This window comes from Rhinatrema bivittatum, chromosome 1, assembly GCF_901001135.1.
Source record: "Rhinatrema bivittatum chromosome 1, aRhiBiv1.1, whole genome shotgun sequence".
In the NCBI taxonomy this organism is placed as follows: domain Eukaryota; kingdom Metazoa; phylum Chordata; class Amphibia; order Gymnophiona; family Rhinatrematidae; genus Rhinatrema; species Rhinatrema bivittatum.
Genome location: NC_042615.1, coordinates 556,917,824 through 556,937,245, shown reverse-complemented (window position 1 = coordinate 556,937,245; position 19,422 = coordinate 556,917,824). Strand labels below are relative to the sequence as shown.

Here is a 19,422-nt window from a genome sequence, read left to right as displayed (position 1 = left end):
AACATGAATATTCAGGAGATATACTAAATATTTGCAGTGCTTTACTAGAATGTGATCCTTGGATATAAAAAAAAATGGTATTTGTATTAGATTCAACAATTGCTATGTTAACATATGTTCACAAGATGGGACGAATGAAGAGTCCCAAAGTGTTAAAGGGCTACCAAGGTTCATCTCTGGGTAGAAAGACATTTCAGCAGTGTCTTAGCAGTACACAATGCCAGCAGATGGTTTGGTTGTGTAGGCACAATTTTCTCCCTGGAGATGGGAATTGAAGTAGGAAATTTTCAATCTCCTTTGTCAGAGATGTGTAACTTATTTTATTCAACAACTAAATTCCCAGGTTTTCCAGCAATTTCAAGGATTTGTATATTGTGGACATGTAAGTACTAGCTTAAAAGATGGAATCTGTCTTTCTGGTTAATGTCATAATTAACTAAAGGGTTTTTCAAGGTTTTCTGGAAGCTTTTTACTAGCCAAGAATGTTCCAATTTAAATACTCATAGAAATATGTGCTACAGAGCTCAAATTCCAGTAGTTATGGACATTATAGTCTAGGTCTAGTAATTTCATCCATATCCAGAATGTTTTAGAGTCTTGGACATTGGGAGGGAATCTTTCAGAGATTACTTGGACTAGGTGGTTTTAAACCTGTTTAATTCTCAAGGATCTTCAGCTTGAAATATTCACTGTATTTAGAAAGATTTGTTTTTTGATGTTATGAATGAAGTATTTCAGCTTTTAGAGCATCACAGAAGAATGTTTTGGAGTTTTTCTTTACTAGACTGACTATGAGACTAACAGTTAACACTTTGTGTTGGTGGCAACATTATCTGAAATTAGAGGCCCTATAAAGGAAAGCAGTTTCTTCTCATCTTGAACATTGTAAGATTTTTTTAAAGCTGCAGTGCCGACCGGAGTAAATTGGGGTTTTGTCCATTTTCCATGCTTTGTATTTTTATTTTAAATGCTTTGATAAAGACATTTTGCTTACAGTGTCCTTATTCTTAGTAACAATAAAAATTATAATCTCTGGAGACCATATGTCATGTTAGAAAGTTATTGAACTTCAAGCTCTTTCCATCGTAACTCCTTTTGTACGTTTTTATAAATAAAGTAATCCTGTGGCTTGTTAGTTTTATTCTTAAAGTAAATTACACTTTTCATTAAATCAAGAGATTTACTTGCTTATGTTGTCTCTGCATCCAAACTTTGCATCAGAGAACGATTTGTATGCTCTGGATGTTACAAGATGCTTAGTCTTACATAAATTATTTAGGTTTATTCCAAAATTTGGAGCATTTACTCTGTGCCAAAAAAATCATCCAACATCAAAAAATTCTGTTTCTAGGTGGTCAAGAACTGTGTAGTTGAAGCACATAAGGCTAGTGATCACAGAATCTGGTCCACAAAGTCAGTTACCATATCCCAAAATTTGAGGTGATGCTTCAGTTATGGAAACACGCAAGGCATGGACTTGGAAGTGATGGTATATTTACACAAAATATAGAGTAGATAAGTGGATATTGGCAGATGCAGCATTTGGAAGATGAATCTTAGTGAACTTGGAAGATGTACTAGGGAATATTGACAAACTAAAGAGTAGCAAATTACCTGGACCAGATGGTATAAATTCCAGAGTGCCGAAAGAACTGAAAAATGAAATTGTGGACTTGATATTAGGAATTTATAAACTATCATTAAAATAGTCTATGGTACCTGAAGACTAGAGGATTGCCAATGTAATGCCAATTTTTAAAAAGGGATCAAGTGATGAGCCAGGAAATTACAGACCAGTGAGTGATGTCTGTGCCAGGTAAAATAGTAGAAACTATCATAAAGAACATAATTGTTGAACTTTTAGACAGACATGATTTTGGGACAAAACCAACATGGATTAAGCCAAGGGAAATCTTGCCTCACCAATCGGCTACATTTTTTTGAGGGCGTAAACAAATGTGGATAAAGGTGAGCCAGTTGATATAGTGTATCTGGATTTCCAGAAAGCATTTGACAAAGTCCCTCATGAGAGACAACTTAGGAAATTATAAAGTCATGGGATAGGGGACAGTGTCCTATTATGGATTGGGAACTAGTTAAAACATAGAAAATAGAGAATAAGGCTAATAAATTTATTTATTAGTGTCCATAACTGCAGAAGTTAACCCACCAATCGATGCTTCCAAATTAACAAGAGCATTCCACAAGGTATCCAGCGTTATAACAGGAGGTTTTGAAAGACAACGTTTACCAACCTGGGCCTTGATGACCTCTCCTCCAAGCACAGCTCTTATTTATTAATTATTTATTTATTTATTTATTTATTTAACGTTTCTTTTATACCGATGACCGTTCGCACATCGCATCGGTTTACAGTGAACAAAAACCATTGGGCAGAGCCCTTACATATAACAGATAACATAGTGAACTAGGCAACATATAAATAATTTTTGGGAGGAGCCCTTACATAAAACACACATCAATGATTAGATGCTATGGGTATATGCTATGGGATTGAACTATAACAATAACTATATACAGATTAGTGCACAGTACAAAATCGGCAGGCATAAAGGCGTTCATACCAGGATATCAGAGTAACATTGGTAGGGTAACATTCGTAGGGGGGATTTATGTAATAGGGGGTGTGTCTCTTGTTGATGCATCAGGCCTGGCCTTTACTAAGGCTGGAAATGAAGTAACAGCAGCAACAGAATCTTCACTCGTGGGCAGCTTATGTGCCCCAGCTGCACCTTCTTCTCTTATGTTACCCAAAATGGAAAAATCAGCCTCTTCCAGGTGATCACCTGACTCACTCATGACTCCGTGCAATTCCTCTGTCCGGCCCTTCACAATCGCAGGGCCATACTGAGGAGGAGATGATGTGGCTGGCACTCCTGGACTTAGGGAGATCTCATTGGCCTGCACCGGAGACTTCCGCTTCACGTCCACTGCTACAGCGGCCATCTCTCCAGGAGTTAAAGCTGGCATTGTCAGAAAGAACTCCTGGATCCGCAGATGAGCTAAGCCAGGTATGGGAGAACTGGTAGCAGTCTCCCTTAATCTGGCTTTGTGTTTAGTATGAGGCATCTCGCACAAGGAAACTGAAATTCTGAGGAAAGCCGGGGAGAGGAATTCTTACAGGCGTCTCAATAGGCAACCATCTTGTCTCTTGCCCACTGCTTTTTAATATATTTATAAACAATCTGGAAATGGGAATAAGTGAGGTGATCAAAGGCACAAAATTATTCAGACTTGTTAAATCACAAAAGAAATGAGAAATTGCAAGATGACCTTGTGAAACTGGGAGACTGGGCATGCAAATGTGAAATGAAATATTTAATGTGGACAAGTGCAAAGTGATGCACTTAGGGAAGACTAAGAGTAACCCAAACTATAGCTACACAATGCAAGGTTCCACATTAGGAGTCACCATTCAGGAAAAGGATCTACTTGTCGTCATTGATAGATGAAATCTTCTACTCATTTGGCAGCAGCAGCCAAGAAAGCAGCAAATAGAATGCTAGGAATAATTAGGAAAGGAATGGAGACTAAAATAGAGAATATGTCTTGAATATTGTGTGCAGTTCTGGTCACCACATCTCAATTTGCAGAATTAGAAAAGCTAGAGAAGGGCAACCAAAATGATAAAAGGGAGTGGAACGATTTCCCTATGAGGAAAGGCTAAAGAGGTTAGGAGTCTTCAGCTTGGAGAAGAGACGGCTGAGGGGAGAAATGACAGAGGTCTGTAAAATGAGTGGAGTGGAACGAGTAGACATTCTTTCTCCAAGTGTCCACCACCTTAAAACCAAGGTGGCCATTTCTCATTGGTGCAGGCACTTGGAAAAAGAAACTCAGGATCAAGTTTTTCTTTGATCTGAGATTGATACTGAAAATTTAGAGAACTTATCAGCATTATCCTAAAGAGACCATGTTAGATAAAATACCATTAAGATATCCTGAGAGTACAAGGAGTTTTGCATTGAATTATACATTTTTGTTTGATATGCAATATAGAAAGATACTGAAAATTTAGAGAACATACAATCAAACATCATCTTAAAGTTACAGAAGACAGGACTATACATTTTCTAGAGATAAGTTTAAAGACTATTTTACGTTTTAATAATCAAGAACATTTTGTGATTGGTTTAATTTGGTTTTTACAGCATATGTATCTTGCTCAGTTGTATTGGCAGTTTGGGTTTGATATAATGTTAGGAAGTGTATGAGGGAGATTAGAGCATATATTAAAAAAAAAGTGTTTCAGAAAAAGATACATTAAATACATTCTATTATACTGTTCTGCTTAGTGGTATGAAGATAAAATTATTAACATAGCCTATTCTGCAGTTGGATTTAAGATGGTTTTTTTTTAAAGTTGGATCACTCTAGCAATCCGTTTTCAAGTATACAATGAAATGTTTGCATTTGTTGTTTGTTTTCTTGAACTATTTGTTCTGTAAAACAGGGAAGTGTTTAAATGTACAGTGAGAGACTTCTGTAAACTTAAAATCCTGAAATAACAGCAAGAGCACTACTGCACACAATATACACATAAACCAAGGGAATGTGCAGGATATACTGAATGTCCACGCAAAGTTCAATAAAGGTTTTATATTTATTCAATACAGCAGCTCCACAGTGTTGTTATGGGCAAATCTTGTATACAGAACGGGTCCCCTGACACGGACCCGTGTTTCGCCGTGAGGCTGCGTCGGGAGGGAAGAGAAAAACTTATCAATTCTAGAAAAATAAACAATAGGCACAGGAGTTAAGTGCGGAAAATATAAGCAGTGTGGACATAAAAACAGATGTCAACGGCATTCTATTAACACATAATATAAACTTGAACCTTCGGGAAAATGCCCCTCTAGTCCCACACTGGATTGAACAATCACATGATATTTCGGACCTACGATTTCTTGTAATTGATGTGATATCTCCCCTGCTTCGAGGGGGCAACTTTTCAGAAAATCTGATCCGAAGGGAACAAAGGTGGATTTCTAATTTGAATAGTCTGACACCTAATGGTTTAAATAAGGAAATTGAATGGCGTTAAAATTGTCTAATTCGTTTAAAACGAATGCACATCACTAGTTTACATCACTCTTGTACAAAGCCTAACTGAAGCACCATGTTTTTAAAATGCTTTCTAAAAGTAAGAGATTCATTGAGAGATGGGCCAGTACAAGAATATGCTCTCTTCTGAATTACAGATAATTTAATATACTTAAATAAGGATGTCTCAATTCTCTCATATGTCTCCTCTGACCATGAGAATAGGGAATCTTGAGCTCAGGTAATGTTTGACCAGCTTCTAGTTCAGTATCTATGCCCAGAAAGTTGCCTTGATGCCTTTTATAGAAAAGAAACACTACAAGAAGCTTAGGCAGGACTGAGAAAGTGGTACATCTTGGGTGTCCATTCCCTAACTGCAATGTATGTGAATAAAATTCTGCTTCTATCCTGAATTGACTAGTCAAAACTCATTAGATATCAGTCATCCTGCTGATATCTATCACTAGGTAAAGTTGTTTTCCTGGTTGATAGAGTAAATTATCAAATAGATCTGTTAATAGCCAGCTCTAATCTTTTGGACTCTGCTTTTAGAAAGCATAAACCCAGACAAGAGAAAACAGTCTGTGCCCTTTGAAGCGAGCTAAAGCTTTCTTTGATCTATAACATCTGAAGAAGGCTAAAACTGAAACAGTGAAGCTAATTTATTATTAGTGGAGTGTGAAAATCTAGTTCCTGTAGCCAGGGGCTAGTTAATTGTGCATTTAGACAAGGTATATTAGTTGAAAACTTTCCCAGTGACCAAGTGAAAGCAGCTGTGGTGCTTTAATTGCTTGTTAATTCTATGGTGTTAAATATATATACAGGGGGAGTTGGGAGAAAAAGCACATTAGAGACAAGGCACTTAATTGGTTTCAATTTTGTGTAGAGATTTCCTACATTGATTGGAGGGCCAGCAATAGACTTCATTTCACTCTATGTTTTCATTATTGCATTGCTAAGAGCTGGTGAATGAGTGGTTGCAGGAACACTTGGGCAAGTTACCTCTGACCGCCCGTCTCATGTGGAGATTTCAAGACTTTGTGATGCTATTGGCTAGCCAAGGTGACCTGGTTCACTTAGCAATTACCTGTCATTTCATCATGTGTATTAGACAGCCTGACAAATACCGTATTGTAAATATTTGACAGCATTTAAAGTAAACAGCACGCAGCTTTAAGTTCAAAAACAAATACCATAAAATCAGGAGCCCTGCTCATAGATGAGCTCCACCAATTCAGGAGCAGTCAAGAAAAGCTTCAAGACGAGCTTTTCAAAAATTGCTAATAAAATAAAATCTGTTTTAACAGATTGTTTATTCTTATGTTTTATGCCAAGTTTTGTGATTTTCTAGATGTATGGAAATGTGTTAACTGTGTAGGGGCAAATATTAAGCTTAAATATCTTTTAAGGCTTAAGGAGAGAATAACCCTTCAGTAATAACCTTATAAAATATATGTCTTTGCATACTTTGGCCTTGTGATTCAAATATGTCAAAATATAGGAATGGGGAAGAGAGCGTAAGAAGTCAGAAATATCTTGCAGAGCACATTCCCTATTCTGTTCTATAATTTAGGAATAAGAAATTGCATTACTAACATCTCATTCTCTTTTTTTTTTTTTTGGGGGGGTGCCCTTTTTTATTTTAATTTTTTTCAACCTCTCCCAGTTGACAGTATTTTAATTTTGGGGAGGAGGTAAGAGGTTTTGTCTTTGGAAGAAAAAAAACCATGCAGTTGCTTTCCCTGGTTCTTGCTTGCATTTTAAATATTGGCAGAAGTAGGAAAGGTCAACATTTCTCGCTCGCAAGTTAATGCTGTCAACATTGCATGGATTTATGAAAATTGGCTGAGGGAGTAGGTAGTAGGTGCCCAGTGTCCCAGCTGCTGTTGTGATAAATTGTGTAATATGGCCTGGATTAAAAATAATACTCATTTAATTTGTTTAATGATACCAGCATGAAAAAGCCAGCACGCCTGTTCTGAAATCCAGCACGCCAACTCCACGAAGTGATGTGCCAACTCCGGGCACCAGTGCCACTTCAGGACTCCGTCCAGTCCTTGGCAAGCCTCCATCAATGGACCCGCTGGTTAACCAAGCTGGTAACATATTTCCTCTTTCAGTGCCTTTTGCTGTGTTATATAAATCCTTTCTTGTATAAGACAATGTGCATATTAAGTGCATTTATCTTCTCACTCCTTCAGTGAAGAGGTTTGATGAGAAGCAGATGTTCATACTTAGTTTTCAACAGCTGTGCTACTTTCTGTCCCAGATTGTTTATATTTGGCTTTATTTTATTTTCAAATAATCCACATTTTAGAAAGACTGCTGTAAGCTTTCTGATAATTATTCTGAAACCACAGCTCTTCACTAATCTATTATCCCAAGTTTGAATTGGCTAATATTTGCTGAAATGTCTTGACACATACAGTGTGATGTTTACTTTCTCAGACTAGTCATGTTTAGTAAATTCTTCAAGCCACCTTGTGCATTTTTCTTTTTGAAGATATTAAAATTCGGAAGCTAGGTCAGTTAGGGTATGATCAGTGATAGCCGAATTTGGTAAAGACACGTGTATATTTAGGGAATTTTAAAAAGTGTATACAGTGTGGTAAGAGAAATAAGACAGCCACTGTAGAAAGTCAGAAGGCTATGAAAATAAAGTGCCGTGGGCTATATTAAGCCGGCATGCCTAGAGCATTTGAAAATGAAGATTTTCTCAGAGATGTTGCTTTTGGTTGTGAGACTATCAAAAAGATCTGTTTGGAAGCATGCCTTCTGTCTGGTCACACAGGATCTCCTGGGTGGTTGGTAGAGGAAGTAGAAAGAAAGAGTAAAAAAAAAAAAATGCATCTCTTCATATGTTTGTTTATATTTATTTTATTTTATTTTTTTTTTTTCATTTAAACCCAACAGCAGCTGCAGGATTAAGAACACCGTTGGCAGTACCAGGACCATATGCTTCTCCCTTTGGGATGGTACCTCATGCTGGCATGAACGGAGAGCTTACCAGTCCAGGGGCTGCCTATGCCAGTCTGCACAATATGTCCCCACAGATGAGCGCTGCTGCTGCTGCTGCTGCTGTAGTTGCCTATGGAAGGTCTCCAATGGTAGGCCATAGACTTTAATCGCAAGCTTTGGATCAAGGAAATCATTTCTTACCATTGAACTCAGATTGTTGCAGGGTCAGAGGCTGACTATTTAACTCTGTTTTTTTTTCCTCTGTACTTTGTACCGATGTGGGGTTCTAAACATTTTCATTTTCTTGTGGAAGAGAAAAAAATAGTCAAATTAGATAGTAGAAGACTGTAAATTAGTTCAGGTTGCTCCTTTTTTTTCAGTCCTTTATTAGTCCTTTCCTTTTTTCTTCCGGCTGGGATTCTTGCAGCATTAGCCTTCATTCACAACTACCTGGGGCTATTTCCCTTATTTTATTGGATCCACCCTTCCCCTTGTTTTGTCCATCCATTGCAGCAAGTCTTGAGCCCAGGAGCCATGCACCAGAGCTCATTCCAAAATCCTGTATGACAGGCTCTAAATCCAGCCACCAGGTGTCATTCTTAACAATGACTATGAAAGCCCCTCGCCCCATTCCAATAGACTGTGAATGCTGCCTCCGCAACATCCCTAGCTAACCCAGGGTATAGAGCAGACTTTGAGATCAAACTGAGGATTTTCCGCATGGCTATGCACAGCCACTAGGCTGACCACCACTATTCCTTCTAAGCTGCGCACGAGTGCGGCTGCGCACAACTTTTACTCCCCCGTGCAGGGATCGGATTGGGCAGGGAGAAACCAAACCCTTGCCCGATCCAATCAGTGGGATCACACCTCCTTCTAGGCAGCAGGAATCGAATTTATCCACACGTCATCTCCTACTGCCATGGGGACCATTCTCGCAGCTTTTACCGAGAAATGAGCCTCGCAGTGGCAGGAGATGACATTCAGGTAGACATAACTCCTGCTGCCACCCACTCCTCATTCCGCAGACTGCCGCAGAACCTATCATGTGGCGCCTGAAGAGAGAGAGGGTGCAGAGGCCATAGGTGGACCCCATCCCGCTGGTGGCTGAAGAGAGGATGACTACGCGGCGGCTGCCAGCGGATACAATCCTGCTGGCGGCAGAAAAAAAGAAGATGAGGTGCTGGCTGCCAATAGATCACCATCCTGCTGGCGGCAGAAGAGAGCATGAAGATGCAGAGGCCGTCAAGAAACTCCATCCTGCTGGTGGCTGAAGATTAGGTCCGGGCCCTATGTGTATGTGTGTGGCTGGGTAAGAGCCTGGGTGGTGATTGCTTGTGTGTGTGTGAATGAGTACCTGAGTGTGGAAATGAGAGCCAGGTTGTATATGTGTGTGTGTTGGTGGGGGGGGGGGTGACTACCTGTGTGTATGTGTGGCTGGGTAAGAGCCTGGGTGGTGGGATGGTGACTGCCTGTGTGTGGGTGACTTCTTGTGTGCATGTTTGTGCGTAGATGAGGGGTGAGAGCCATACTGTGTATGTGCGTGTGTGGCTGGGTGAGATCCTCTGGTTGGGGGTGTATGTATGACTGCCCAATTGTGGGGGGGGGGGGGGGGGGAGGGTTGAGAGGAAGAGCTTGTGGGTGGGTGAGAGGCTCTATATGTGGAGGTGGGGTTTGAGAGCCTGTGTGGAAGTGGTTGGCTGGGTGAGAGCCTGTGGTGTGGTTATGGATGTTGGGAGGAAGGGAAGACAGATGGAGAAAGGAATAAAAATAGACGTGAAAAAGGAATGTGGAAAAAAAAAAAAGCCTGGGACCAAAGGAATAGAAAAATAAGATCAAAGGTTAAAAAAAAAATAAATATTTTGAACTTTTAGTGATTGGCATGTTATCTTTGGGAATGTGCATTACATATTTGTATTTTGTTCTTCAATACTCCACTGTTCAGAGTGTACATTTTTGGTTTTTCCCATTTTATTTCTGTCTGCATATTCCTGTTTCTAATTTGTAGTCCCTTATTCTGTATTAGGTAAAGTTCTGTCTGTGTTCTGCATGTGCAAGTGAGGTGCAGCATTTCTGTTTGCATTTAGTTTTTCCGTAGTGATTTGTTCTGTTAACCCGAGTAGGTGGTGTATTAGAGTTCTACACCATAGTTTAATAATTAATTGTGGCCATGTCCATAAATAAGGCTGCTGCTAATCGAGTCCTGAGGGGTTGATGTTACTTCTAAAAGTGTTTGGCAATAAAGAATTTGCAGTTACTGAGATGAGTGTGGGTGTGGAGGAGGAGGAAAATGGAGTGAGTGTGCATGAGAATCTGGGAAGTGACTGAGAGCGTGTGTGTGAATATGAGTATGTGTGAGAGATTATGAGAGTGAATATGCAAGTGTGTTAGTGTATGTGAGAAGGTTTGTGTGCCTGCTGCTACCAATGTTCTCTCTAAGGATTGGGTTGCTGTGAGCATAAAATTGATAGACTTTTTGCATCAAAGGAAAGTAGTGCTCACAGGGTAATGAAACCAAAACTTTTTGCTCACAGCAACCTAATCCTTAGAGGGAACGTTGCTGACCACTCCTGCTTTGTAAAATTATACTTCAATACAGTGAACTCAAAAGTTAACCCTAGTGACAGGTTTTTCCCACCCCACTCCCTCCCCAGATGCAAAATAGTTTTACCTAGATATATCAGCAAGGGTTTGGAAAATCCTCCAGGACGTACTTGCTAAGGCTGAATTGCAATTGTTGTGCCCCTACACCCCAATAATTTGATTTGGGGTAGTGGGAGGAGGGAGGGGTGTGTATGGTGAGTCCATTTATTCCCTGGCAGGTGCATACCCCTCCTGGACACAGCTTTCTCACTTTTTTTTTCTACACTACTGCCTCCCTCCCCCCTCTGCACCCCCCATTGCATCCATTTCTCTCCTCCCTGGGCCGTGATCTGGGCCAAAGATGCATCAGAATATGCATGTGTGTATAAGGTCTGTGTGTAAAATTTGCTTGTGTATTTCATTTTTCTCCCTGTTTATTCTTGCTGTATTGGAATTATTTTATCATTCTCCATGGAGGTTCACAGGGCAGGCAACAGTTCAGCTTTCAACTATAGAAGCAAATAGTGTTCCACAATGGTGTTAAGTGTTCTTTAATACTGCTAATACATCCATGGGTGGGCCTTCACCAGAGCTGACTTGAATTGAACGTGCTGAAGTGTTACTTTGAGTCTTCTGTGCACAGAAACTTCTGCTTTTCATTGATTTGCTTCCAAATGAATTAAAAATAATAGTTGGAGCTAGTATCTCCCAAATGGCAATGCTGGAAGAGGTTTATTTTGTTATATTTTTTAAAATCAGTTTTTAAGCACATTTGTCACCAGTGGAGGGCAGCAAGAGCCATCACTGTCCCTCCATATGCATGCAGTGGGGGCCCATTTTGTCTGTGGATTTGGTAGGAGAGCTGTCTTGCAGTTCACCTACCACATTTCATTCAAATCTTACCACAGAGTGGACCCCTGTATAGATGTGCTGGGAGAGTGGAACCACACCTGAGTTGCAGTAATGAAAACCTTCGTTTATGCCACACTCCAAGTGTGCACTTTAACGACATTAAATAAAATGACTTTACTGGTCAGTGACTGTTGGGGAAATCAAAACTTCAGGAAAATAGTTTTCTTTTTATTGGCCTTTGTACTGTGTGGCTTAATAGTAGAAGAGAATGATGTGTCTGTTAACTCCGGATTTTGACATTTATTTATTTTTCATTGTCAGGTTGGTTTTGATCCTCCTCCCCACATGAGAGTGCCTGGAATCCCTCCAAACCTGGCAGGAATCCCCGGAGGAAAACCGTAAGTCATCCATTTTCACCTTGGCAAAAGTCGAGACTTTTCATGAATGTATGTCATAAAACTGGAAAATGGTTGCATGCAAATTTAAGCAGTAAAATAGTTTCTTTTCTTCAGTGCCCACTTTAACTTGAGTTTAATACTTTTTTTTTTTTGTTTACTGAATATAGGCAATCTGGCAAAGATAATAAAACTATGGCAGAAATAAGGTTTTTATTGTTTGTGTTTAAACAGACATGTATGAAGGCTCCCAAGAAGGTGTTAGTCTAGTTATCCCTTCAGGATTCATGCCCTCCTCAGCTCTTTATTTTCATATTGGTCCAGAACTTTCCTCCTCTTCATCCTCTAGTTTCATAGCTCAGCTGAACCAGCCTCTGTTTTGCAGTGATACCATGAGCCTTTGTTTTAAAGTACCCTGGGTGTATGCCCTGTTTTCATAACCTGAGATGAGTGACATTCCTTGAATGGGAGATACAGAGCACAGTTTCCTCCAAAACCCCTGTATCTGTGCATCCCTGGTTCCAATCAGTGGATGTCGCCATTGGGCAATGACTGGGGCTTAAAACCTGAGGCTAACAATCAGACCCTGGTCTTGCACATACCAGTGTATAGCACTGCTACTGAGCTATTGAACCTGTCTGCCATAATAACTCTTAAGAGAAATTGTGATGCATTTCTTCCTGATCTGAACCTTTTGCTGTCATATGCTTGATATATAAACATAGTATTTGTCATATTTGAAGGCTGTTTGAAAGCCTGCTCTAATGACAGGCAGGCTTTTGAATCTTTTATCTTATATGGACCGCTTTTTTTTTTGTTTGGTTCCTTTAGTAAGGAAAGTTTATTTGTTGCTTAAATGTTCAATAATTATACTGCATGTGGAAAGGGGTTGATCATCTGGAAGATCGTGGAGTACATCTTTTGATTATTCTTGTGTTGGTTGAGTAAAACATATCACAGCGTACTAAGATTCTAGGAGACCATTTGAGCTTCTTAGCTTTTTTTTTTTTTTTTTTCTTTTAATCTTGTTTTTTACTTTTTGGCTCAAACTTAAATACTGAAGTTTTCAGAATTTGTAGTGCAGCACATACAAAGATGGATTTTATTTTACACTTCTGTGTTCATACCCAATATACCAATAAAATATAACTTGTCATTTCAGCTATGAGTTGCACCATAGGAGAAAGAAACACTTTGTGCAGGAAAAACTGCTATATTTCTGTTATATTTCTGTTATATTTCTGAAAATGTTGAGGCTTGGCATCTATGACATAGAGGGGAAACAATTTGGAGGTGGGGGGGGGGGGGAGGGAAGAAAGTGAAGTTCCAGAAACTTCCTCACCATCTTGCCTTGAGAAAGAAATGTAAATCCAAAATCACACTGGGCACCACATGATTAAATTACACCAGTATATAATATGTAAAATAAACTGGTCTACAGCCAAAATGTTTTCGATATGAATGTAGTCAAACTTGGGTCACTGGGAACGAAAATGATTCTTAAAATAGTTTATTGGCTTTAGTTTTCAAAATATGCTAATGGATCAGTATATATGACCTTTGATGTGGAGATTGCAGAGGATAAGTGAGTTAAGAAGGTAAAGGATCTCAAATTAAACCAGAAATGACTGTTGAATTGAGGAAGATTTTGTTACCACCTTTACATGTCAAGCTGGGTCTGATGAAGAACTTTGTCAAGGCCATGGACAAAACTAAAGCAGCCTTCAAGTAGCTTGGTGGTAAATTTCCAAGGTTAAGTGAAGCTAAGACAAAGGAAGGTGTCTTTGTTGGCCCTCAGATTCGTGAGCTTTTCAAGATGTTGCATTTAACCGTGCATTGCGTGGCAAGGAAAGGACAGTATAGAAAATCTTCCTGTTAGTGGGAACACATTTTCTCAGAGACAACAAAGCAGTCAACTACAAGGAGTTGGTGGAAAATCTTCTCAAGGCGTACAAACCCTTGGCTGCAACATAATCACTAAAAAGATGTTTTTTTGCACACTCATCTAGATTTAGTGATGAGCATGGTAAGCAATTTCACTAGGACATTGCAGCAATGGAAAAATATTAGTGCTTGCAGACTATTGCTATGTATACATACTGTATATGCATAAGTTTTTGGTCTTTTGTTTCATAATAATATTTTCTTAATCCTTTTACTAATTTAAGTTTTAAAGTGTTACATAAACAGGGCACGAGAAATATTATGCATCCATAAATACCTAAAAAGATCTGTTTACAATTTCCTAGCATGTAGCCAGATGGACTCAGGACCAATGGGTTATATGCTCCCCTACTAGCAGATGGAGGTGAGCCAGGTTTCAAAGCTGACATCACACTAGTTCCCAGTATGTACCCGGATCAGTCCAAACCATGGGTTATGCCTCCCTTCCAGCAGGTGGAGACAGAGATAAACTTCAAAGGCACCCTCAGTTAAGCCAGTGTGCCTCCTGCATCCCTTCAGTATTTCTCTGTCTCCAGCAGATGGAGGTCGTGCAAACCCTGCAGTCTTGCCCTGTTTCTGGGGTGTAGGCTATCCCTTAAATTTATCTAAAAATAAACTAGCTATAAGTTCTGAATCAATCAAGTTAAAAAAAAAAAAAAGACAGTTCTACTGAGAGAAGTTTTCTCTATCCTCCCAGGGGTTTGTTAGATCCTGCGGGGTCATCCTCTCTGGTATCAGGTTAAAGGAGCTGGGGTTGGTAACCCCCTGGGACTCCAGGCAGATAAGAGGCAGGGTAAGTGATTACTGGTGATCCAGTCCCTCTCTTACCCAGGGCTGCTTTGGCTTTAAAAAAAAAAAAAAAAATAGATGCCGTGGCCATCTTTGTGTGTAGCATGTGGTGAAGCCACTGCGTGGCTTTCTAAAGCTAGGATTTGCTCCCGATGCTTACCTGGTGAGGAAGGCAGCTCCTTTTCAGGGTCTGCAGCATGGCCCAAGCCTCGAGGGGCTTCCAAACACCCTGCTCAGCGTGATTTCAGTGCTGATCCCTTTTCCCTCAGTGCAGGGACGGCAGCCATCTTAGGCACATGTGCAGCAGCTCAGGCTGATGCTATGGGGGAGGGGCTGTTTCCTCCAGCCCTGTCACCGGTCCCTGCCAGTCCTGATGATTTGTTTGATCAGGACCAGGATTTATTCCAAGGGGGACAGGATGTTGATCCTGATTCTTTTTCTTTAGATTTTGTCCTCCTTATACACAAAGCATTTGGGACCGCAAGCTGCTACTTTGACTGAGAGACTGTGCAGGGAGCGGCTCCCAAAGTAGTCAAGCGCACGGACGGACCCGCATCTTTACGGGTAGCCAAGTTAAAAGGCACTGTGGCTTCAGATGGCTCTGCCATCCCGTGGTGCCGGGACATGTGGCGGCTGATGCAGGGGCCTCTCTGCGGGGGATTGAATGAGGATCAGGGGAAACGGAATCCTCTGGATGGTGATGACCCTAGGGTGGTCCGCCTGCTTCAGAGAGAGGAATTAGAGCCTCTCATTCCTGCAGTTCTTTCTGAGCTCGGGGTGGAGCTCCCCCCGCTTGCTTCGCCGCAGGACTTGGTGGACCCAGTCCTAGCAGGATTAGGAACGCAGACCCGGGTTTTTCCGGTCCATGTCATGCTGCAGCAGCTGATGACCAGGGAGTGGGATGCTCCGGATACTGGTCTGCGGGTTGGACGAGCCATGTTTCGTGGATGATTTTTTTGGATCTATTGCGGTCTCCTAAAGTGGACACTTCAGTTTCGGCGGTTGTCAAAAGAACCACGATCCCAGTAGCAGGCTCAATGGCTCTCAAGGACCTGTAGGTCCGCAAGCTGGAACTGCTGCTCAATGCATTTTTGAGGTGTCTGCCCTGGGTATCCGGGCGGCGGTTCTGTAGCAGTTATATGCTGCGTGCGAGCCTGCGCTGGGTACAGCAATTGCTCACGTCTCGGGATAATCTCCCTCCGGCGGAGTCTGAATAGGCACAGCATTTGGAAGCTGCAGTGGCATATGGGATGGATGCACTATATGACCTGATCCACACTTCTTCTCATGCTCTGTCATTGGCGGTGTTGTTAAGAAGGCTTTTGTGGCTCCGGAACTGGTCAGCTGATGTTTCCTCCAAGGCCCAGCTTGGTGCTATGCTGTTTAAAGGGGGCATTTTGGTCAGGGAGGATTTGGAGCAGTTAATCAAGTTCCTAGGGGAGAACAAGGTTCACAAATTGCCAGAGGACAGACTGAAACCCTCCAGAGGTTTTCCTTCATCCTGCTCTCGCTTTCGAGGACAGTGAAGATTTTGGCAGAACAGGCTGCAAGTAGCCAGTCCACGGCAAGCAGTACCCGGGAACCAAGCCTGGTCTTCATCCTTTCAGGAGCATAAAGCCTTCCGAGAGGGTGGTGCCTCCTCCTCTCCCACCTCCAAGAATACACAATGAGATGGAGCCGGTCCATCCCTCGATCCCTCGGGTAGGGGGTCGCCTGTCCCGATTTTACGAGGCGTGGGCCAACATTACTTCTGATCAGTGGGTGCTAAGCATAATCGAACAAGGCTACGCTTTGGAATTTGCTCAGCCTCTAAGAGACTTCTACCTAATATCTCCTTGTGGCCCACAAGTCAAACAGCAGATTGTTCGTCAGACTCTCAAGCACCTACTGACTCTGGGAGCAGTGAAGCCGGTCTCCCCAGGGCCCTGGGGGAAAGGGAGGTACTTCATTTACTTTGTAGTTCCAAAGAAAGAGGGGTCCTTCCGGCCGATTTTGGACTTCAAGAAGGTAAACAAGTCTTTCAAGGTGCCACACTTTCGTATGGAGACCCTGTGATCCATCATCGCGGCGGTATGCAAGGGCAAATTCCTGGCCTCTCTGGATCTGATGGAGGCATACTTGCACGTTCCCATGCGTGAAGATCATCAAAAGTTTCTTCGATTTATGATCCTGGGAATGTATTACCAATTCTGCGAGCTGTCTGTGCCCCGGACGTTCACCGAGGTCATGGTGGTGGTGGCGGCGTTTCTCCTGAGGCAAGGCCTGCTTATTCACCCATACCTGGATGATTGGCTTATCAGGGTGAAGTCCAGGGATGGCTGTATGGAGGCGATCGCAAAATGATCACTCTTCTGGAATCCCTCGGTTGGGTCATCAATCAGGCCAAGAGCAACCTTTTTCCCTCTCAGTCATTGGAATTTCTGGGAGCCAGATTCGAAACGGCAGTCGGGGAAGTTTTCTTTCTCCGGACCGGTGAAACAAACTGATGGACCAAGTTCAGCGCTTGTTGGATCTTCCCTTGCCCAAGGCCTGGGACTACCTTCAGGTGCTCGGTTTGATGGCATCCACTCTGGAGGTGGTTCCTTGGGCTTTTGCTTATATGAGACCATTACAACGAGCAATACTTTCCCGGTGGGATTCCAAGTCGGAGAATTTTCAGTTCCCTCTACCACGCACCGATCACGCCAAGTCCAGTCTTGGGTGGTGGCTTTGCCTGCACAACCTGTCTCAAGGAATGGATCTGGAGATTCCGAGATGGACAGTGGTGACTACAGACGCCAGCCTCTCCGGCTAGGGAGCTGTCTGCCAATATCATTCTGTGCAGGGCAGTTGGTCCCCGGAGGAGTCTGGATGGTCAATCAGACTCCTCCGGGGAGTCTGATTGACCATCTCCAGAGGGAGAAATTCTCCAGAGGGAGAAATTGTTGCAAAGCCAAGCGAACGAGCAGTTCGCTTGGCTTTGCAACAATTTCTCCCTCTCTTCCGCCACCAGGTGGTTCGGATTCTCTCTGACAATGCGATGACAGTGGCCTATATCAACCGTCAGGGAGGCTCCAGAAGTCAAGCAGTAGCTGATGAGGTGGAGCTGATCTTGACTTGGGCGGAACAGAATCTTGCGATGCTAGCAGCCTCACACATCGCCAGGAAGGACAACATACAAGCAGACTTCCTCAGTCTGAGGTGCATAGATCCAGGAGAGTGGGAGCTCTCGGCCGAGGCAACGGATCTCATCTCTCACAGGTGGGGGACTCCCCACATGGACCGGATGGCGACGAGGGACAATGCCAAGGCTCCTCGCTTCTTCAGTCACAGAAGAGATCACGGCGCAGAGGGGGCCGATGCACTAGTACTTCCGTGGCCAATCTCAGTTCTCCTGTATGTGTTCCCTCTTTGGCCTCTGGTGGGCAAGGTGCTTTGCAGGATAGAGGGTCACCCAGAAAGGGTATTCCTAGTGGCTCCCAAGTGGCCCCCGACGTCTGTGGTTTGTGGATCTCATCAATCTGGCCATGGAAGGACTGCTGCAGCTCGGGCATCTTTCACGTCTACTCCATCAAGGGCCTATATATTTCGACCAGGCAGCTCGCTTCTGTCTAGCAGCTTGGCTTTTGAAAGGAGGAGATTGAGGAAGAAAGGATATTCAGAGGAGGTTATCACTACCTTGCTACAAGCCAGAAAAACATCTACTTCCCTATCTTACATCAGGATATGGAGAGTTTTTGAGACGTGGTGCCGGGAGAGAGATTCTGCCCAAGCACGCTATGATTGCTCAGATGTTAAATTTTTTTTTGCAAGATGGTTTGGCCAAGGGTTTGTCCTTCAATTCCCTTCGGGTACAGATGGCGGCCCTTGGTAGCTCAGTGGCGTCGCATCCAGATGTGGTGCGTTTCCTCAGAGGAGTACGGCATCTGAAGCCCCCGGACCGTCCGGTTTGTCCTTCTTGGAGTCTTAATCTTGTTCTTCGCGTATTGTGTGATCCGCCGTTTGAACCCCTTAAAACGGTAACATTGAAAGACCTCACCTTGAAAATGCTGTTTTTGGTGGCTATCTGTTCAGCTTGCAGAGTTTCTGAGTTACAGGCTCTCTCCTGTAGGGAACCTTTTTTGAGGATTTCGGACTCTGGAGTTTCTGTGCGAACGGTACCGTCCTTTTTACCCAAGGTGGTCTCATCTTTCCATTTAAGTTAATCGGTTGAGCTTCCGGCCTTTCCCGATTTGTTCAACGATGTACAGCATGCACAAGAGCTTCGTTGGCTCAATGTTCAGTGTGCCTTGCTGCATTACTTGGAGGTCACTAATTCTTTCAGACTTTCAGATCATTTGTTTGTCTTATAGAGTGGTCCCAAGAAGGGGCACAAGGCGTCTAAAACAACGGTTGCTCAATGGCTAAGAGAAGCCATATCGTCTGTATACATTTGTAAAGGGAAGCCGGTTCCTGAGAGCCTGAAGGCCCATTCGGTTCGTTCGCAACCAGCTTCATGGGCGAATGCCAGTTGGTATCGCCTCAAGAGATTTGCAGAGCTACTACTTGGAAGACGCTACATACCTTTGCTCGCCACTACTGCTTTGGACGTTCAGGCGCCTGGACACTTTGGCAGTGGCGAATCGCACGGGTCTTACGAGGTCCCACCCGGTTTAGGGAAGCTCTGGTACATCCCATGGTTTGGATTGATCCAGGTACATACAGGGAAAAGAAAATTAGTTCTTACCTGATAATTTTTGTTCCTGTAGTACCACGGATCAGTCCAAACGCCCGCCCAAAGTCTGGGAATGGGTAACAGGGTGATCTATATGGTCCACGTGCGCAAGTTTTCATTTGTATTATTGCAGCATACTAAGAAAGA

At 42.6% G+C, this 19,422-nt stretch overlaps 1 protein-coding gene across 1 annotated transcript in view; it reads left to right on the top strand.

Annotated features, from left to right (window-relative positions):
• The window catches only part of TLE1 (TLE family member 1, transcriptional corepressor), a 314,217-nt gene that overhangs the window by 233,318 nt on the left and 61,477 nt on the right, over positions 1-19,422 (top strand). The window contains 3 exon segments of the mRNA XM_029616666.1: positions 7,016-7,160; positions 7,975-8,168; positions 11,776-11,852. Of these exon segments, the coding sequence (XP_029472526.1) occupies positions 7,016-7,160; positions 7,975-8,168; positions 11,776-11,852 (416 nt within the window).